General features: G+C 55.6%; 1 protein-coding gene across 1 annotated transcript; it reads right to left on the minus strand.

Annotated features, from left to right (window-relative positions):
• Positions 1–1,401: 1,401 nt before the first annotated feature.
• LOC133339981 (protein Wnt-7b-like) lies at positions 1,402–15,425 on the minus strand (the record flags this gene model as incomplete). Its single annotated transcript, XM_061548081.1, has 5 exons — positions 1,402–1,451; positions 10,273–10,726; positions 12,606–12,880; positions 13,318–13,544; positions 15,415–15,425. Coding segments are annotated over 5 exons (1,017 nt in total), but the record flags the coding sequence as incomplete, so codon positions are not given.
• Between the last annotated feature and the right edge of the window lie 5,247 nt (positions 15,426–20,672).

Consider the following 20,672-nt stretch of genomic DNA (forward strand, 5'->3'; position numbering starts at 1 on the left):
TCACACGCACGAGCTGTAGGGGCGGGGCTCTGTCTGCTCAGTGGCGCTGTTTTCATTCATTGAGCACCACGAGCGGGGAGTCTCATTCCTACCACGTTGCCCCTACATTCTTTGTACGACACAATATTAAAACTCATTTGTTCCAGTACATAAGCATACACGAGTACACATATACACCCCCATGTACACACACCCACACACGAGTGGACATACACAGCGCTGTAGAAACATACACGAATGTGCATACACACTGCCTCATACATACACACACGGGTGCACATGCATACAAGTGCGCATACACACACGAGTGTACATACACAGCAGTGTACGTACAAAGGGATTGCGTTCTACTACACGAACAAATGTGCAAACAAATGATTGTACATACACATTCACGCATGTACATATCCACATAAACAAGTGTGAATAAACACACGGGTGGACATACACAGAAGTACAGATGCATGTACATACACACAGTAGTAGACTGGGATAGCGGGGTTTTGTAATTATTTTCACAGGTTAAACTGACGATACAAATCTTAGATGCCCCACAACATTGAAGTACGTTATACTTTTGAAAAAAAGCGCATTCAATTATAATTCCTTCTCTGTTTCCACTCCAAACGCTTGGAATTATTAATAATATTTTAAATAGTGGCCCCATGTTTAATGAATGAGTGTAGTGAAATCTTAACTTTGGAGCTTTCGTGACTGCAGGAATTATTCTTTGGTTCTTTCGGTAAAGTCACGTATAAAGAAAAAATAATAAATTAATTAATAGCATACGACGTTTCGATTGCAGCACAAGCAATCATCATCAGGTATAATGAAATAGCGACATAAAATTTAACCAGCAAAAAATTATAGACAGACATATAAGCAGACAGATGTCACCAAGATACACAGAGCGGGCAACACAGGTACAGAGAGGGGTGATCGTCTCTGTGGGGTGGCCTTAAATAGTGAAGGCATTACTTTACTGTAGTGAAGGCATTACTTTAGTTCATTTAATTCCGTTTGTTTGCATTTGCTCCGGCACATATGTAGTGGCGGTGCGCGCTGACAAGGTGGGGGGCGTGTGTGTGCGCGCGCCGGGCGTGGCTACATCGAGTGTGGGGGTGTTGACGCACACCGACAGTGATGGATCACGGGGCGGCGCTGGGTGCGTGCTTGTGCACGCAGACACGATATGGGAAACAGGATCGTGGGCAGCGCGCTGAGTGATTGGTCAACTTGGGTGGGTGCTCTCAGCGACGTCCGCATGGAGGACTATAAAGGGGGACGCGCGAGAACACTCGGGGAGTTATTACCAGCTGAAGATCGAAGACGGAGTTGAAGAGATAGGGCCCTGAGACCCCTAGCCCCGCTGTCCTTGTAAGGGCCGGGACCCTGTGCGGCTCAGAGGCGAGGCTGTGGGACCCGGGGCCTGGTGTCCATGTGGAACCAGGCTGTGGGACCCAGAGTCGAGACTAATAACCCAGCCGGGTGTGTTCCAAGAAGCTACGGGGCGTGAGAGCCCGTGTGGGTATAGCTCAGGGGAACCTCGTGGGTTATGTGGCAGTTGCCACCCGTGTAAAATAAGTTGGTGTTAATAAAAGGTGTGCTACCCGTCAGAGTCGTCTCCCGCCAAGTTACTACTTTACACAGGCATACGAAATATACTTCAGTATTTACGATATTTACATCATTTAAACGTTGTCCTATATGTACAATTATATGCTGTGGAATGTACATACTATATTAGGATCACAGATGCATGCTGCACTAAACACTTAAACATTGTACATGTGTAGAGGTGATACGCGCTGGGATTAAGGATCGTATGCACAGCGCGTGATGATTGGCTGTGTAGGTGGTGACGCGCGCTGACGGTGGAGGATCAGGGGTCAGCGCGGAGTCGTGGGTTACGGGGTACCGATTGGCTGTGGGCGGTGACGCGCTGAGAGGGAGTGATCAGGTGGCAGCGCAGTGTGATTGGTGGAGTAATGTTAACACGCGCTGGGGAAAGCGGATCGTAGAGAGAGTGCGTCGTGATTGGGTCATTAAGGAACGACGCTCACGTCGACGCCGCATCAGCTCCGTCTCTCGTGAGCAGGGGCTATAAAAGGGGATGCACACAGGCGTAAGGGCAGTGTGTAACCAGCGAAGAATGAAGACGGGGATGAAGACCTAGAGCCCTGGGGTACCTAGCCCCGCTGTCCTAAGGGGACCGGGACTCTGTGTAACCCAGAGGCGAGTGTAGTGGGTGTAGCCATAGGTCTACACGAGCCGAATGTACTATGTGTAGCCAGGGCATAGGGCTTACACGAGTCGAGTGTATTGTGTAGCCAGAGGCATAGGGCTTACACGAGTCGAGTGTATTGTGTAGCCAGAGGCATAGGGCTTACACGAGTCGAGTATATGGTGTGTAGCCAGAGGCATAGGGTCTACACGAGTCAAGTGTATCGGGTGTAGCCAGAGGCCTAGAGCTTACACGAGATTAGTGGAGTGTGTCGGAGGAAGAAGAAAGACCACACGTTGTATTGTGATACCTAAAGGATTTAATAAAAGTGTGTTACCCGTCAAGAAGTTCCTGCCGTCAATTCCCATACTTCAACTGGCGTCAGAAGTGAAACGGTCCTCCAAGCATGGATACAAGGAGGAACCATCGGACCCACGGGATTGACCACGAGGACAACCTCGACGACGCGGGCCAGCGGGCATCAGGGGGTGAGGAAGAGGAGCTGCCCACGGGGCAGGATCCACCGACGGCGCCGGACGAGCGACGGGGGACTGACACCGTGCTTCGCGAGGCACACTCCCGTCTGGCGGAGCTGCTGCTCGCCGCCGCGTCCATCTTGGCGGAGATCAGCTCGTCGGGAGGAGCGGGGACGGCGGCCGACGTGCTACAGGGTCGCCCTGCAGATTCCCGCCAAAACGATTTGGCGATTCCCGCCATTTCATCCGCTCCAACTTTTGGCGGGAACGGCCATCACCACGTGGCAGCGGTTCTCCATGCGCGGCCGCTGACGTCACCAACGCGCGCGGCGGACCGCCATCACACAACCGCCACTGGGGCCGCCATCTTACACACCGACGGGGGGGCAGAGAGGAAGCACGAGGAGGAGGACGACTTTATCTTTCAGCAGCGCCTTCCCACGTTGTCAGCATTCAAGGCGGAAGGCGGGGATTGGAGCCTATTTCAGCGCAGATTTTTGGCGCATCAAGAGATGTCCGCCTGGTCCGACGCTACGGCACTGCGGGCACTGCCTGCCATGCTGGACGACAACGCGCTCGCGGCCTTCACGTCCGCACGCAGGTCGGACCGCTCCACGCTCAAGGATGCGCTGGCTCTCATGGCAAAAGTCTACGGTCCTCCCTCGGCGTGCCGCCATCATTTTTACGCAAGATGGAAGGCGGACACGGAGACCGTGCTCGCCTACCGCACGGCGTTGCTCGCTCTCGCTAACGCCGCGTTCCCTCGTATGGACGAGGAGGGCCAAGATGCGATGGTTTTGGAGCAGCTGCTCAAGTTGGCGCAGGACCTGGGGGTCCCCATCAACACGGCCGACGACACCGATATTTCTTCATTACGGGTCGCCACGAGCATGCAAGCGCACGAGGTCCTTCAACGAAAGCAGGGGGTCGTCTGCAACGCTGCCGTGGCCTCAACTCCGGGTCCGGTTGACACCGTGCCCCAAGTCGTCAGCCCACGAGAGGACGCGTTCATCGCGGGACGAGCGGGGGACTGGAGGTCGGGGGGTCGTTCGCCTCTGCGAGCGGCCCGCAAGCTGGAGCAACCGAGATCTCCGACTACTGTCATCACCTGCTATAACTGCGGCCTTCGTGGCCACGTGGCCTCCGGTTGCCGCGCCCCACGTCAGCGCGCCAGGGGACCTCGGCTGGACGACGACCAAGGCCCCAAGTCATCACTGCAAACCCCGGCAAGTCGCGGCACCTCACATGCTTGGCCCGCATACTCGACACGTATGGGTCGTCGCGTTGCGACGAGGGAGAGCCGAGTAGAGTTCGGGGATTCGGTTCGGAGAGGGGGGTTCGGCCGGGACCGGGGAGACATTAAATGGTCGGAATTGGGGCACAGAATAGTGGCTGCCTCAGCGGGTTCATCCGTCGTTACCGGATCGATTGATGGGGTCGAGGTCAGGGTGTTAGTGGACACGGGGGCATCGGCGACTATTATTTCGGATCTCATTTATAATATTCTCCCGGTACAATGTCGTCCGCTTCTTCCGGTGGATGTGCCATTTTACGCCGCTAACGGGGGATCGTTGGGCATTATCGGTCAGATTAGGGCGTCCATTTGCATTGGTGATATCAAATTGTCGGGACCCGTTTTCGTTTCATCTTCCCTGGCGGTTCCTTGCCTATTGGGCACTGATTTTTTGGCGAAAATGCCCATCAAAATTCTCATTGATCAGCGTTGCATTGAACTACCATCGGGTCGCCGTATTTCATTTTTGACGAGCCCTAATGTAATTCGGACGGCGTGCGCTACCATTCAGGCGTTAGCAACACAGACCGTGCACGTGCCCCCGGGTTCACAAATGTTGATTCCCCTCCGGTTACGGAAGCCATGGGGGAAGGAGGCCTCGGAACAGGCCATGCTTTTGGGTCCTTCTAATAGGGCTGTTGGAGGTCTCGATTTATCGGTGGCTCACACTTTGGTTGGGGCAGACAGGGATCCGTTTGTCATGGTTTTAAACGCTGGGGCGCGGCCGGCCGTCATTCAGCAGGGCACCGTGCTGGCTCACGCGGCACGGGTCCCTGCGGAGGAGAGGCTGGTTGCGCAGGCTGATCCGAGCCCCACGAATAGCGTACCATCAAAGGAGGACCTAGATTGGATTGATATGCTGTGCGCGGACTCTGACGATTTGTCAGCGGTACAGTTGGGTGCGTTGCGCGGGTTGCTGATTGAATTTTCGGATGTCTTCAGTAAACATAAGTATGATATCGGATGCACGGACCTGCTACGCCACCACATTGAAACGGGCGATGCGGCACCGGTCAGGCAAAATCCCTTCCGACTGAGTCCTGCTGAGAAGGAACATGTTCAGTCGGCAGTTAACGATATGCTGGAAGCCGACATTATTTCGCCTTCTTCCAGTCCTTGGGGAGCACCTATTGTGCTCGTTAAGAAGCAGGACGGGTCCCTGCGATTTTGCGTCGATTTCCGCCGCCTGAATAACATCTCGGTGGCCGACGCGTATCCGCTCCCCAGGATGGACGAGTCTCTCGACGCATTGTCCGGTGCGCGATACTTTTCGACTCTTGATTTATTGTCCGGATTTTGGCAGTTGCCACTCGACGAGGAGTCTAAGCCTAAGACTGCATTCCGGACTCCAGGGGGCCTGTTTCAGTTTAACCGGTTACCCATGGGACTTCACTCCTCTCCTGCGACGTTTCAGCGTCTTATGGAATTGGTTTTGTCGGGCTTGCAGTGGGAGACGTGCCTCATTTACCTTGACGATGTCATTGTTTTCGGTAAAACGTTCGAAGAACACCTCCAGCGATTGAGAGGGGTGTTCTTGCGAATGCGATCGGCTAAATTAAAGTTTAAACCGGCCAAATGCCATCTTTTTCGTAAATCCGTGAGGTACTTGGGTCACATTGTCGACTCTTCGGGGATTTCTACCGATCCTGCGAAGACGGACTGTGTCAGTTCGTGGCCGACGCCCACGTCAGTGTCAGACGTGCGCAGTTTCATCGGTTTTGCTTCGTATTATCGCCGATTCGTTGAGCACTTCGCCACCATTGCAAAGCCCTTGCACGCTTTAACGGCGAAAGGAGTGAAGCTCCGGTAGGGACCGGAGGAGGAGGCTGCATTCTGCTCCCTCCGGGACGCCTTGGTAAGGGCCCCACCCTTGTGCTATCCGGACTTTGAGAGTCCCTTCTTGCTAGACACGGATGCTAGCAACACGGGCATTGGGGGAGTGCTGTCCCAAGTCGTTGGAGGGGTCGAACGGGTGGTCGCCTATGGTAGCAGGGTGTTGTCGCCGGCAGAGCAGCGCTACTGCGTCACCCGTCGTGAACTACTTGCCATTGTTTTTTTTGTACAACAATTCAGGCCATATCTCTATGGTCGTCATTTCACGGTCCGGACGGACCATGCGGCGCTCCAGTATTCATTACGGGTTGCCCAGCCCTCGGGCCAATTGTCGCGGTGGTTGGAAGTCCTCCAGGACTATCAGTTCACGACTACGTACCGTAAAGGGTTGCGACACACGAATGCCGATGCCCTGTCGCGGTTGTTGCCTTGTCACAAATGTGCGTGCTTATCGGGATCGGCGCGCTGTAAACCTCCGGTTACGGAAGGTAGGGAGGCGTTGGTCGCGACCGCGAGCACACCAATTGGGGATGGTCCCGCTACCCCAGGGGGTCAGGACTCGCTGCTCTCACTGTCGTTGATTGAGTGGGGCCGTCTCCAAATGGCGGACAGCTCCCTGCTGGCATTGCGCCGAAAGACGGAGGGTTCCGAAGGTAGCCACGACCGAACTGGCTCCTACGAGCTTAAGCAGGGCCTGTTGATGAGATGGGACAGTTTGTCCCGGCGGCATGCGATTGTGGTGCCTTCTGCTGTGAGGGGGAAGGTTGTCTTGGCCGCACACGAACGCCTCTTGCATTTGGGAGTTAACAAAACGCTTGCCCTGCTTCAGCGTGACTATTATTGGCCGGGAATGGGGGGTGACGTGGTGAATATTCTGAAGGGTTGTGTTGAGTGCGCCAGACGGAAACCACCGCCCGTGGCAGCTAATCCACCGCTGCAATCTATTCAGGTCTCGCGCACTAACGAGCTCGTTGCACTCGATATTCTGGGGCCCTTTCCGGTCACGCCTAGGGGTAATAAGTACCTGTTGGTGGGGGTCGAATATTTTACCCGGTGGCCTATGGCGTGGCCACTCGCCAACCAGTCGGCGGCGGCTGTGACGGACGCCTTTGTCCAGGGCTACGTCCTGGACAAGGGGGCTCCCGAACGCTTGCTGACTGACCAAGGGAAACATTTTTCGAGTAAATTACTGCAGGAGGTGTGCGACCTGTTGGGTACCAAAAAGGTGCGTACCTCCCCGTACCACCCGCAGACGGACGGGATGGTGGAGAGGCTTAACAGGACATTGACCTCTATGCTGTGCCAGCAGGTGTGTGAGTCGCATGTTGATTGGGACCTGCAGGTCCCTGGGGTCCTTGCCGCGTATAGAATGGCCCCCCATGCAGCTACGGGGTTTTCCCCGTTTTTTCTAATGTACGGTCGGGAAGCCGACCCGCCCATGGAAACGCAGCTGGGTCTGCCCGCACCACGAACTAATTCTAAATTGGCAGAGCATATTAAATTTAATATTCATAAACTGACAGAGGCAAGGGAGGCCGCACGGCTTAATTCGCGGGCTCGCCAAATTGCGAACGAGCGGTTGCGGGCACGGAAGGTGTCCGTGCACAATTGGGAACCAGGTGACAAGGCCTGGCTGCATTGCCCTCAGGCACCTTTGGCCATGTCGCCTAAATTGTTGAAGCCGTGGCGGGGACCCGTGGAGGTCGTGCGGGTTGCACGCCCCCAGTGCGTTCAGATAAAATGGGGGAAACGCCGTTGGTACGTCCACCCCTCCCGACTGAAACCGTTCTCGCCTCCGTATGGCCTCCCCTTGTGTCGTGAGGGCCGAGCATGTGACGTGACCGACGACCCTGAGGGGGAATTGTCCTTGCCTGCTCCTCACATGTCTCCGCCTGATCCGCTCCCAGGTGTCTCGGAACTGACTGCTGCCGACCACCGGCGGCCGGATCTTCACGGCGGGGCCGGTCCTTCCAGGCCCGACCCGTGCCGTCTAGAGCTGCCGGAGACACCGGACGGTCGCCAACGTCCCGTTCCATACGACGGACCGGCCAGACGGACTCGCGCTAGGTCGCGCTACTTTGTGTAACCTACCACGTGCGGAGTCGAGGCAGCCGGAGCGCCTCGGCACTGCGTGGGTCACAGTGACACTTGGCGCGTTCGTTTTACGGTGTTCGCTTTTATTGTGTTGTTCGTCGGGCTGTATATTGCTTCATATTTAAGGTTGTGTTATGTTGTTGTTGTTGTGTTACGGGGCACACTGGGATGTGGAGTTCTTTATTACTGCGTTGCGTTATGTTGTGTTGTAGGTTAACAGCCGGGCCGGCTGCAAGCTATGTGGGAGGGGGTGATGTAGAGGTGATACGCGCTGGGATTAAGGATCGTATGCACAGCGCGTGATGATTGGCTGTGTAGGTGGTGACGCGCGCTGACGGTGGAGGATCAGGGGTCAGCGCGGAGTCGTGGGTTACGGGGTACCGATTGGCTGTGGGCGGTGACGCGCTGAGAGGGAGTGATCAGGTGGCAGCGCAGTGTGATTGGTGGAGTAATGTTAACACGCGCTGGGGAAAGCGGATCGTAGAGAGAGTGCGTCGTGATTGGGTCATTAAGGAACGACGCTCACGTCGACGCCGCATCAGCTCCGTCTCTCGTGAGCAGGGGCTATAAAAGGGGATGCACACAGGCGTAAGGGCAGTGTGTAACCAGCGAAGAATGAAGACGGGGATGAAGACCTAGAGCCCTGGGGTACCTAGCCCCGCTGTCCTAAGGGGACCGGGACTCTGTGTAACCCAGAGGCGAGTGTAGTGGGTGTAGCCATAGGTCTACACGAGCCGAATGTACTATGTGTATCCAGGGCATAGGGCTTACACGAGTCGAGTGTATTGTGTAGCCAGAGGCATAGGGCTTACACGAGTCGAGTGTATTGTGTAGCCAGAGGCATAGGGCTTACACGAGTCGAGTATATGGTGTGTAGCCAGAGGCATAGGGTCTACACGAGTCAAGTGTATCGGGTGTAGCCAGAGGCCTAGAGCTTACACGAGATTAGTGGAGTGTGTCGGAGGAAGAAGAAAGACCACACGTTGTATTGTGATACCTAAAGGATTTAATAAAAGTGTGTTACCCGTCAAGAAGTTCCTGCCGTCAATTCCCATACTTCACATGTACAACTCTTGGGTAAATGTATCCGTATAGATGCATTCAGAAAATACTTCATAGTTCATAAGCATATATATATTTTTAAAAGCATGTTATTAATGCATAGATAAGCGGTCATGCGTGTCAGGCTACTATACAGTACGGAATGTTGTCTTTAATAAAGCAAAACTATTCAATGAAATTAACCTTATATGTATCTACACAGTTGTATATAGAGCGTGTCTTTAATAAGTGACCTCTACTGACCAGCCTGGTGAAGTCTGGACACACACATTCCTCAAGGCCCCGTAAGCTATTCAGCAGCGAATTTCCAAAACGGACTGTGCGTGTATTACACACACACAGACATATATACACTGGGCCCATATATGTGTGTAAGAAAATGTGTACAATAATTAAGCGTGAAATTCATGCATAGAAAGGGATGCTGTACAGAACACGTATCCACAGTATAGTACAAATTACGGCTCTATCTATATTGTATTATTTATATACAGTAAATACATAATCGTTGCAGGGCATAAGCTGCATTAAAATAATATAACAAAGTTTGAATGCAATTGTGTATATTTACACGATTCTGTGCACGCGTGTGCATGTATGTGTGTGTGCCGTGTGTGAGAGTGTGGGGCCAGTGTGTGTGTGTGTGTGCCGTGTGTGTGTGTGTGTATGTGTGTGTGCATGTGTAGTTGTGGAGAGAGTGGAGAGCTTCCCATACTTGGGCAGTGTGCTTATGACCGGCTCCAGTTTATCAGCAGAGGTCTCACTCCGAATCAGTCGAGCGGCAATATCTTTTCATCGGTTGCGTAACGCTGTGTGGAAGCTACCTGGTCTGTCGCTCCGCACGAAGCTTCAGGTCTTCTCGGCCACGGTCATTCCCTCCCTTCTCTACGCTTGCGAAACGTGGACCCCCCTGGTGGAGCATCTTCGCCGGTTGGAAACATTTAGGCTGGCCTGCCTACGATCCATCTTGGGTTTAACCAGGCTGGATTGTGTGAGGAGCTCACAAATCCTTGAAAGATCTGGGCAAAGTCCCATCAGTGAGCTCCTCCGGCAGGCAAGGCTGTGTTGGCTGGGTCATGTAGCCCGCATGCCCAGCCACCGCATGCCTAAACAGCTTTTGTTCGGCCGGATCGAGGGGGCTAGACGGGCGCGGCACGGGCTGGAGAAGAGATGGAGTGATGTGGTACAGGAGGACGTGGAGCTGAGTGGACTTGCCGATGACTGGTACCAGCGGTGTCAAGATCGGCCTCAGTGGAGGAGGCTCGTGAAGGACGCTACTGGGCAGTTGCTGCACGCGCTGCAGCGCCCGTAGCAGCACCAGCGGAATTTGCACTCGCAATGCCACGAGCGCGTGTACTGGCGCGTGTTGTAGCCGCGGCCGCAGCACAGCAGCTCACAGCCGTCGGCGTGCGGCGACTTGCGGTCGCACGGGCGGCCGCGCGTGCCCACACTGCCCGTCAGCCAGTCCTCCTCGCAGTAGTTGGGCGAGCTCTTGGTGAACACGAGCTCCGTGCGGAGCGGCTTGCGGTGGGCGCGCGAGCGCCTCGTCTTGAGGAAGGCGGGGTAGCGGCGGCGGTAGCGGCCGGCGTGCACCGGCTCCACGTGGACCGCCTCGTCGTACTTGCGCTTGAGCGCGGAGCCCACCTCGCGGAACTGGGGCAGCGTGGCCCAGCACGTCCTGGTGGTGCACGAGCCCGACACTCCGTGGCACTTGCACACCGGCTTCATCTTCTCCTCCAGCACCTGGCGGCGCGTGGGGGGGAGAGAGAGACGAGAGGGCAGGAGAGCATCGGGGAGGTAGGTGGGGACAAGTGGGGGGGGGGGGGGGGGAGAGTGGGGAGGGAAGGGGTGGGGTGGCGGGTGGAGAGGTCAAGCGAGGGAGTGTGCGTGAGGGGTTGCCGTACGCGGGGTTGGGACGAGAGATGGTTTTGTTTTCACCCCCAAGACATTTCAGCGCCTGCCTGGGATTGGATCTGGAGGAGTGCTCGGTTTGGGGAAATCGCCTGCAGAGGAAACAGGGCCCCACGGGCGTAATGATAATTCCTTGCATTCTAGATTCAAAGTTTTCGTAACTGCAAGGATCCATACTCCGTGGTTCTTTCGGTAAAGTCACGTGGGTGAAAATAAAAATTATAAAAAATAACTAAACTCAATCACAACGTTTCGGAGGTAACACAAGCTTCCGTCATCAGGTGGGACAACCACAGCAAATTTGTTTTTTTTTTTCACCTAAATGACTTTACCGACATTCCTTGCATGGCACGCGAGCGCCTTCATTCAATGATGGGCCTGCAGGTGGGATCAGGGGGAGAGGAGACCCCTGTCGAGAGCACTCAAGGAACACCGGGGCAGACGAGCTGCAAGGGTAGCAGCAGCAGCAGCCCAGTGTCGCCGTGTCGCCACGAGCAGGAGGTGGCTGGCTGGCTGGGTGGGTGGCCACCTGCAACCCCGTGGCCGTGCAGGGAAAGTGAAAGCACCGGGCGAGTTGCTCTTAACACGTAGGCTTTTGCGACCAATGTTATTCATAATCAACGTTTTTGGGTTTAGATCGCGTTATTTATAAATGTGTCGTAACCCTCCACCACCCGACACGTAAAAAAAGTGTCACGTTGACAAAAGACAAATAGTTCACTGCTTTAGCCCACCGGTGTGTTGAAGCCACAACATTTACAATTTGAGTACGACGTTTCGCTGGTAATTGCATCCAGCATCATCGGGCAATTCGCCAGAATGGTGAGGCTCTCCCCCCTTGAATCTTTGCACCTGATGAGTTGATGAGTTAATGATGACGTCACCCTGCTGCTGCTGCTGCTGCTCTATATAAGAACGGGAGACACAGCAAAGCCTCACCATTCTGGCGAATTGCCCGATGATGCTGGATGCAATTACCAGCGAAACGTCGTACTCAAATTGTAAATGTTGTGGTTTCACACTTCACACCGGTGGGCTAAAGCAGTGAACTATTTGTCTTTTGTCCTACGTGACACTTTTTTACTGATTGGCCGTGTCGGGTGGTGGAGGGTTACGACACATTTATAAATAACGCGATCTAAACCCAAAAACGTTGATTATGAGTTGCTCTTAGGCTGCGCTGACCTGGAGGACCTTGGAGGGAGGAGGTCCTCAGTGGAAACGGAGCCGCCAATGTCAGGTGCAAGGGACAGGTAAAGGTGCAGTGCTGCAACCTGCTTTGTGGCACCACTGCTGTCAGAAAGCCCTCCTCCCCACTCGAGGCCACGTTGCTCTACTCTCCCACACTGACCACACGTCTTGGATAACCCCCCCCCCCTTCACCCCGCCGCACGTGGCGCACCAGGTCGCCTGACTGCGGCGTTGCTCATTTCGCCGCCGCAATTAGAACGTCGTGCCGCGCCCGGAGCACCCAAGCGAAGACTTCCGATCCGCCGACCCGTTATACTACCGCCGCACGCCCCCTACGGATCGCGTTCACGAGTAGATGAAGTCATCGCGCGCCGATGAATGACGTCAACCTATCAAATTCAAATGGAGAAGCGAGGTCTGTAAACGGACGGCGCGTGTCGTCGTGATCTGCGGAGACAGCCGATTGAAAGGCGTCGTGGGAAGACGAGCAGCAAGGTAGGGCACCCGCGCGCCCACGCACCTTGCGCCCGGCGACGTTGTTGTGCAGGTTCACGAGCGTGCGCGCGCTCCGCTGGACCTCGCGCGCGTCCACGAAGAGGCGTGAGAACTCGAGGCCGTGGCTGAGGTCGGCCGAGCAGCCGCCCCAGCGCCAGCCCCCCTGCGCGTTGTAGAAGCCGCCCTGCTTGGCGCGGTCGCAGCCGCACTCGCTCCGGTCGCCCCGGCCACACGCCGCCGTGATGGCGTACGCCACGGCGGCCGAGATCACCGCGTGCTGGAAGGCCGCTTCTCGGCTACCTGCTCGTGTGGGGGAGCGCACGCACCAGGGGGGTTGTAAGGCAACTGCTGCATCATAAGCTCGCGGGCAGCCTGCTGATAAATGGAGTCCTCTCTGAGGAGATACCAACTGGGTCAGGTGTGCGACAGGCGTGTCTCCCAATGTCACCGGTGTGAGTCATGTTGTGAATGGAGGCCTTTGCCCAGGCGGTCAGGGGAAATCAGCGGATTAAAGGGGTGTAGGGAGCCAGCAATAAGTTTAACCCGTAAAAACAAAGTTTTTCACTATAAATCCTTTATATGCGTGGCGGCTAGAGTCCTCTCGTCCTCTGGCTTGAGATGGCTGCCACCTATGGGTCAGATGATTGTCTGCAGTATTAAATACTTGGTAATTAAATATTTAATTTGTTTTCCCTTAAGTGTAAAATTTTGGAAAAATTTTTTACACTGGCGCTCACCGCCTTTGAGCTCCTGGCCGAACACCGTCTCCTCACCCAGCGCCAAGCAATTCCAGCGGCTGAATCGGAACTGGTGCCGGCACTCGCCGATTCCCAGCCGCGCGCCCTCACCGACCACGACCATCGCGTCTGGACGGCTCCGGCACAGCGCCCGCTGCCGTGGCGACAGTCCCGGAATCTTGCCGCAGATGATGTTCGCACCCGGTGCCACGACCGCGGACAGCGCCCTGCGGCGATGGGGAAGGCAGACGGACGCACAGACGGGCGCGTGGACGGACAGCCGCTCGGCGGCGCCGTGACCAGCGCGAGCGAACGCAGCAGCAGCAGCAGCAGCGGCAGCAGCAGCGGCGTGCAGACTTCTCCCTCGACGATCTTCACAGCGACGCGTCGCCATTCATTGACCCGACATCGCCACCGCAGCCCCCCCCCTCCCCCGTCACGACACCGCGCGACGAGCCTGGCTTCTCAACGACGGCGATCTCTCTTACCCCACTCGCGAGTAGAAGGCCGCCGCGAGAGAAGCAGCGATGAGGAGGAGGAGGGGGGATGGGGGGCGGTGCGATGGTGCCCAGCGGCGAACGCACGCGCTACGTGGCGCCGTCTGCCGCGTGGCCGAGGCGCTGGCTCGCGACATCGCGGCGCGCGGCTCCTCCACTGCCGCTGTGACGAGTCGAGCCACACCACCTCGTCACACGCAGCAGCAGCAGCACCTACACACACACACAGTGACACACACACAGTGACACACACACAGTGACACAACAACCGCCATTCGCCACTAAGTGGCGGTGACGTCACCACGACGCTTGTGCCAGGCCATGTGCACCTTGAGGCCACGTGAAGTGTCGAACGCCCGCTGGCAGGAGGTCACGGGGCAGACCCAGGTGCCACGGGTCGACTGACCGAGATGACTGGCTGATGCACCACCTGTGCCCCCTACTGTACCAACTTGCTGTGCTTTAGCCACCCGGCGCTCCGCTCGTTGTTGTGAGCGTCGCTCCTCCGCCCTCCGTTGTTGTTGGAGGGAGACTGCCTCCAACTGCCCAGTAGCATCCTTCACGAGCCTCCTCCACAGAGGCCGATCTTGACACCGCTGGTACCAGTCATCGGCAAGTCCACTCAGCTCCACGTCCTCCTGTACCACATCACTCCATCTCTTCTCTAGCCCGTGCCGCGCCCGTTTAGCCCCCTCGATCAGGCCGAACAAAAGCTGTTTAGGCATGCGGTGGCTGGGCATGCGGGCTACATGACCCAGCCAACGCAGCCTTGCCTGCCGGAGGAGCTCACCGATGGGACTTTGCCCAGATCTTTCAAGGATTTGTGAGCTCCTCACACAATCCAGCCTTGTTAAACCCAGGATGGATCGTAGGCAGGCCAGCCTAAATGTTTCCAACCGGCGAAGCGTAGAAAAGGGAGGGAATGACCGTGGCCGAGAAGACCTGAAGCTTCGTGCGGAGCGACAGACCAGGTAGCTTCCACACAGCGTTACGCAACCGATGAAAAGATATTGCCGCTCGACTGATTCGGAGTGAGACCTCTGCTGATAAACTGGAGCCGGTCATAAGCACACTGCCCAGGTATGGGAAACTCTCCACTCTCTCCACAACTTCCCCATCACCGATTGGGAGTTGTGGGGGTGGAGTGTCCGATGTTACAAAATACCCAGGCAGGTGCTTAGTTTTGGTGGGGCTGATGGTAAGGCCCCACCTCATAGTGGCACGCTCCAGTCTCAGCAGCAGCGTCTCCAACTCCTCTTCTGAATGAGCAGCTATTACCAAATCATCGGCATACATAACGTGGTTGACCAATAGGGAGCCATCCCTTGATCGCACCCGGGCGTCGATCAGCCTCCCATTATATCTGTGTAGTGGTGTTAACTACTCGCTGTTCTCAAACTGAGAGAGCGGATCGTAAACAATGTTTTCCCGCTCAATCAAACGGTCAGGGTCAAATGGGGTGAGGTAGGATCCAAACGCCAGATTGGGAAGGACCAATCGGAGGGTTCCACAAGGTGGCCGGGGATTGGACAACGCGGCCACGAACAGGTATAAAAGCCAGAGCGCTGAGAGCTCTTGGTGAGTTCTGCCACACGAAGACCCAAGTCGGCTGAAGACAGCTAGGACCCTGGACCAAGCCTTCCAGCCCTTGTCAGGGCTGGGGCTCAGTGTCACCAGTGGTCGGGGGAGATAGGTCCTGGATAGGACCCTGGCTCCCAGCCTTCCCGCCCTTGTGAGGGCGATGGTCCTGAGCGACCAGTGTGCCTCCCCTAGGTCCCAGCCGGAGGACGCTAGGCTAGCGGGGAGATTAGATAGACAGCAAGTCCGAAGGCTGTACCTTCGTAGAATAGGAGCGAAGAGTGAGTGTGAGCTGTGCAGGGTCAGGAGACTGTGTGTGAAGATAATAAACAGTGTGTGCCATAAAGAAGTTTAGAAGTCCGTCCTTTACAACACTACATCTGTACCAGATGGAAATTCCCCCGGTACAGACACTCACACACACAGACAGACACTCACTCACCTACACACACACACACACAGACAGACACTCACCTACACACACACACACACACAGACAGACACTCACTCACCTACACACACACACACAGACAGACACACTGACCTACACACACACACAGACACACACAGACAGACACTGGCCTACACACACACTCACCTACACACACACACACCTACAAAGATCCCCCGTATAGCCTTAACAGACTGTAGGGGCAAGTGCTGTTAGCGAGCACCTATGAAGGCCGGAACGGTACACGAGGGGGTGGGTGGCCAGCACCACGCCGGGCCGCCTTTGTCTCCCCAGTGGTGATGTTTACACACCGCACCAGGTACTCACTTAAGGCTGAGTCGACCTAGGGGAAGCCCAGGACCGGTTCAGATAATCGTCACGAGTTGGCGCAGCGCGCTAACCGCTGCACTACCGCTCCCCACGTCCATAAATAGCGTCACGCCAGGTGCGTGACGTCATTTATCGACGGCCTCTAATCAATGCACACAAACACATTCAGAATAATTGTTTCCTGATGGGCTTTTGTTGATGAAGCAAGCAGGTGTAATCAATTCCGTCGTGTGTTCTAATTGCCCAAATCGCGCTGTGAAACGCGCTCACTCACACGCCACGTGCACGTGTGTTGCTGGGACCTTGATAAAGTAATTGATGAAATGTGAGCGACTTCTCACGCCTCTCCCCCAGAGCCACTCCACGCCACTGCGTAGCTTCGCACACGACACCATTCACCCTCGCCGGTGGGATACATTTCACCTAGTCATGTTGTCAATGACATTCAGTTAACAAACATCGTCGTGAGGATCCACCTATTCACGACAGAGCCGAGACATACAAAATAAAAACAAGCAATTGGCAAGATTGTTACTGGTAGGAACCTCTGGTTACACCAGCCCACAGGGGATTATTGTGTCCGTCCGTCCGTCGTGCAGGGAGGGGCTGGGTGGGGAGGGTAGGGCTGGGAGGGGAGGGGCTGGGTGGGGGTGGGGCTGGGAGGGGCTGGGTGGGGAGGGTGGGGCTGGGTGGGGGGTGAGGCTGGGAGGGGAGGGGCTGGGTGGGGAGGGTGGGACTGGGTGGGGGGTGGGGCTGGGTGAGGAGGGGCTGGTCACCCCGTGGTGCCCTTATAAAACTCAACGTTTAACCAACTCACGCCGGCTTGTGCCCGCCCTCACAGTCGGGCATATTGGCGGAATACACCACGCCCTGGCCGTTGACCCTGCAGGCCATTGACTGAGCAACCCAACGTTCCTACCAGCTCCCTCCGCAGGAGGAGAAACGTGTTCAGTGTCAAGAGCGACACGTCAATGTACCCGTGATCTAGGGGTTCACATGTTCACGTGCTAATGCTTAAAACCACGAATGTTCCCAACTGTCTATAGAAATCATCCAACTTACATGCACAGCATTATTTCTTCATCTTGTTCGTTGGATTGTTATTTTTTAAAGAAGCTTAAGCAACAATAAGTTCAACATCTTATCAAACCTATTTCGTTCATCAAACAGATTTCTCAAAACTCCCCCCCCTCCCCCCCTTCAGCGTGTGTTGTTGTCTAGAATGAGTCCCCGGTGCAGCGGTGTGTAGCAGTAAACATCGCCGCTGGGGAGACAAAGGCGGCCGGGCGTGGTGCTGGCCACTCACCCCCTCGTGTGCCGTTCCGGCCTTCATAGGTGCTCGCTAACAGCACTTGCCCCTACAGTCCTGTTACATCCATACGGGGGGAGGAGGGGGGGTCATTGTTGTTGTTGTTGTGCCGCATCTCTTATGTGTTGTTGATGTTGTTGTTGTTGATGTTGTTGATGTTGTTGTTGTAATGCTGCGCGCACAAAAGATCCCCCGTGTAGCCTTAACAGACTGTAGGGGCAAGGCTGTTAGCGAGCACCTATGAAGGCCGGAACGGCACACGAGGGGGTGAGTGGCCAGCACCACACCCGACCGCCTTTGTCTCCAGTGGCGACGTTTACACACCGCACCAGGTACTCATTTGAGGCTGAGTCGACCTAGGGGAAGCCCGGGACCGGTTCAGATAATCGTCGTCACTGGTATTGGCCGTGAGCGGGAATCGAACCCGTGTCACCGGGTTCATAGCGCAGCGTAGCGCTAACCACTACACTGTCGCACGCACACTCACGCACGCACACTCACACACACACGCGCATACACACGCACACACACGCCCACTCACGCACACACACGCCCACTCACGCACACACGTACACACACGCACACTCACGCACACACACTCACACACGCCCACACACACACTCACGCACACGCACACACGTACACACACACGCACATACACGCACGCACGCACACTGACGCACACGCACACACATGCACACACATGCACACTCACGCACACTCACACACACGCACCCGCACACACGCACACACACGCACACTCACGCACCCGCACACACGCACACACATGCACACACAAGCCCACACACACACGCACACTCACACACACGCACCCGCACACACGCACCCGCACACACGCACACACATGCACACACGCACACGCACACACATGCACTCAGGTGTGAGCACACCTGTAGTGTCACGTGACCTGTAATGCCCGGTTGCTTGTCAAATTCCTTCTTGAGTACTTTTGCACGCGGAGAAAGCCAATGCGTTCAACTGGACACACGCGCGTGGAGATGGGTCACGTGTAGAAAGTGGTGAGTGAACCCTGTTGCTTGAGCCACTCGTAAAGCCGCCTCCGCAACTTCCCTAATTAAATTATTAAATCCACGAGGCGCTACTCACGGAGGGGGGAGGGGCGGTAATTCCACGAATACGATCTGACTTTTTAGTTGCTGCAGGAAATTAAATCGGCTATTTTACGCGTCCAAATGCAAAGACTCGTTTGAGGAAGAGAAACGTCCGAGTGCCAAGTGGCACGAGTCGGCGTTCTCCTCGCATGCGATGAAGCCTCTTGCATTCGTTATGGAAATGTCAGGAGTGACCTTTCGCCAGTGTGGCTAAGTAAACACACGACGGCAGGACTGGACTCGATTAACGATTGGTTTCAAGGGCAGATTGAAAGTGAGAGCACTTTTATAAAGCAAACGCATTCCCAGCCCCCTGAACAAAAGAAACTGGTACGATCCACTCTGCAATATAAACGTGTGCGTCTCTGACTGCTGCAATGTCTATAAACTCAAACATCTGTTTTAGTTCACAAAGCATGGCCCACTGAGCGACGTAGCGCTCTTGCAGAAGCGACCTGGCTTTCACAAATGATAGCCACATTGAAATGGCTGATGACGTGGACACTTAAAGCAGCCAAACACTCTGAACGCGTGATGTTGATTCTAAATGTGGAGGGGAAAACCGGAGGACCCGGAGAAAAATCCACGGGGAGAATATGCAGGAGATGGTGGGTGGTGAAGGGTGATGTTTGCCATGGGTATTGTGCACGATCCACCCTGGGTTTTAACCAGGCTGGATTGTGTGAGGAGCTCACAAATCCTTGAAAGATCTGGGCAAAGTCCCTTTGGTGAGCTCCTCCGGCAGGCAAGGCTGCGTTGGCTGGGTCATGTAGCCCGCATGCCCAGCCACCGCATGCCTAAACAGCTTTTGTTCGGCCGGATCGAAGGGGCTAAACGGGCGCGGCACGGGCTAGAGAAGAGATGGAGTGATGTGGTACAGGAGGACGTGGAGCTGAGTGGACTTGCCGATGACCGGTACCAGCGGTGTCAAAATCGGCCTCAGTGGAGGAGGCTCGTGAAGGACGCTACTGGGCAGTTGGAGGCAGTCGCCCTCCAACAACAACGGAGGGCGGAGGAGCGACGCTCACAACAACGAGCGGAGCGCCGGGTGGCTAAAGCACAGCAAATTGGCACAGTATGGGGCAACAGGTGGTGCATCAGCCGGTCATCTCAGTCAGTCGATCCGTGGCACCTGCTGGGTCTGCCCCGTGACCTCCTGCCAGCGGGCGTTCGACACTTCACGTGGCCTCAAGGTGCACATGGCCTGGCACAAGCGTCGTGGTGACGTCACCGCCACTTAGTGGCGAATGGCGGTTGTTGTTGTTGTTGTGTGCCTGTGTGTGTGTGTGCCCGTGTGTGCCCGTGTGTGCGTGCGGGCGCTCCGGGAATGAGGGATAACGGGCGCGGGCTACACTTCATCCCGCGTCCCCTCCGCCTCCCCCCACCCACCCATCCACCACCCCAGAATCCCACCAGCCACCTCGCTACATTCCACAGTTCCGAGTTGCACGTCACCCCACACACACTCACTCATAGGGACACAGAGGCAAAGTTCCCCCGTGTAGCCTTCGACAGGCTGTAGGGGCAAGTTGCTGTTAAGCCTGCAAGCTGCTGACCGATGTTGACACACCGCACCAGGTTCTCGTTTGAGGCTGGCTCGAAACGCGTGCGTCTCTATAAACTACACACAGAGGTAATACGCACGCAAACCTGCGTTCTGATATGCACATAAATGCGCGTACGTGTACGTATGCATATTTATAGACGTACACGTACGTGGCACATACACAAGTACATCCACGCATACATTTGTGTCCGCGCATACGTACACACGTACGTGCGAACGTACGAGCGCACATACGTAAACGCAGGTACACGGGCATACAAAGCGCCCCGTAAAGGCTTCACGGGCTGTAGGGGCAAGTGCTGTTAGCGAGTAGCACCTATGAAGGCCGGCACGGCACACGAGGGGGGCGAGTGGCCAACATCACGCCCAGCCACCTGTCTCCTCAGTGGCGATGTTTACACATCGCACCAAGTACTCATTTGAGTCTGAGTCGACCTAGGGGAGGCCCAGGACCGTTTCAGATAATCGTCACCGGTGTTTGTCCGTGAGA

The sequence above is a fragment of the Lethenteron reissneri genome, unplaced genomic scaffold (genome assembly GCF_015708825.2).
Source record: "Lethenteron reissneri isolate LAM-NWPU_2019-01 unplaced genomic scaffold, ASM1570882v1 scaffold_618, whole genome shotgun sequence".
NCBI classification, from domain to species: domain Eukaryota; kingdom Metazoa; phylum Chordata; class Hyperoartia; order Petromyzontiformes; family Petromyzontidae; genus Lethenteron; species Lethenteron reissneri.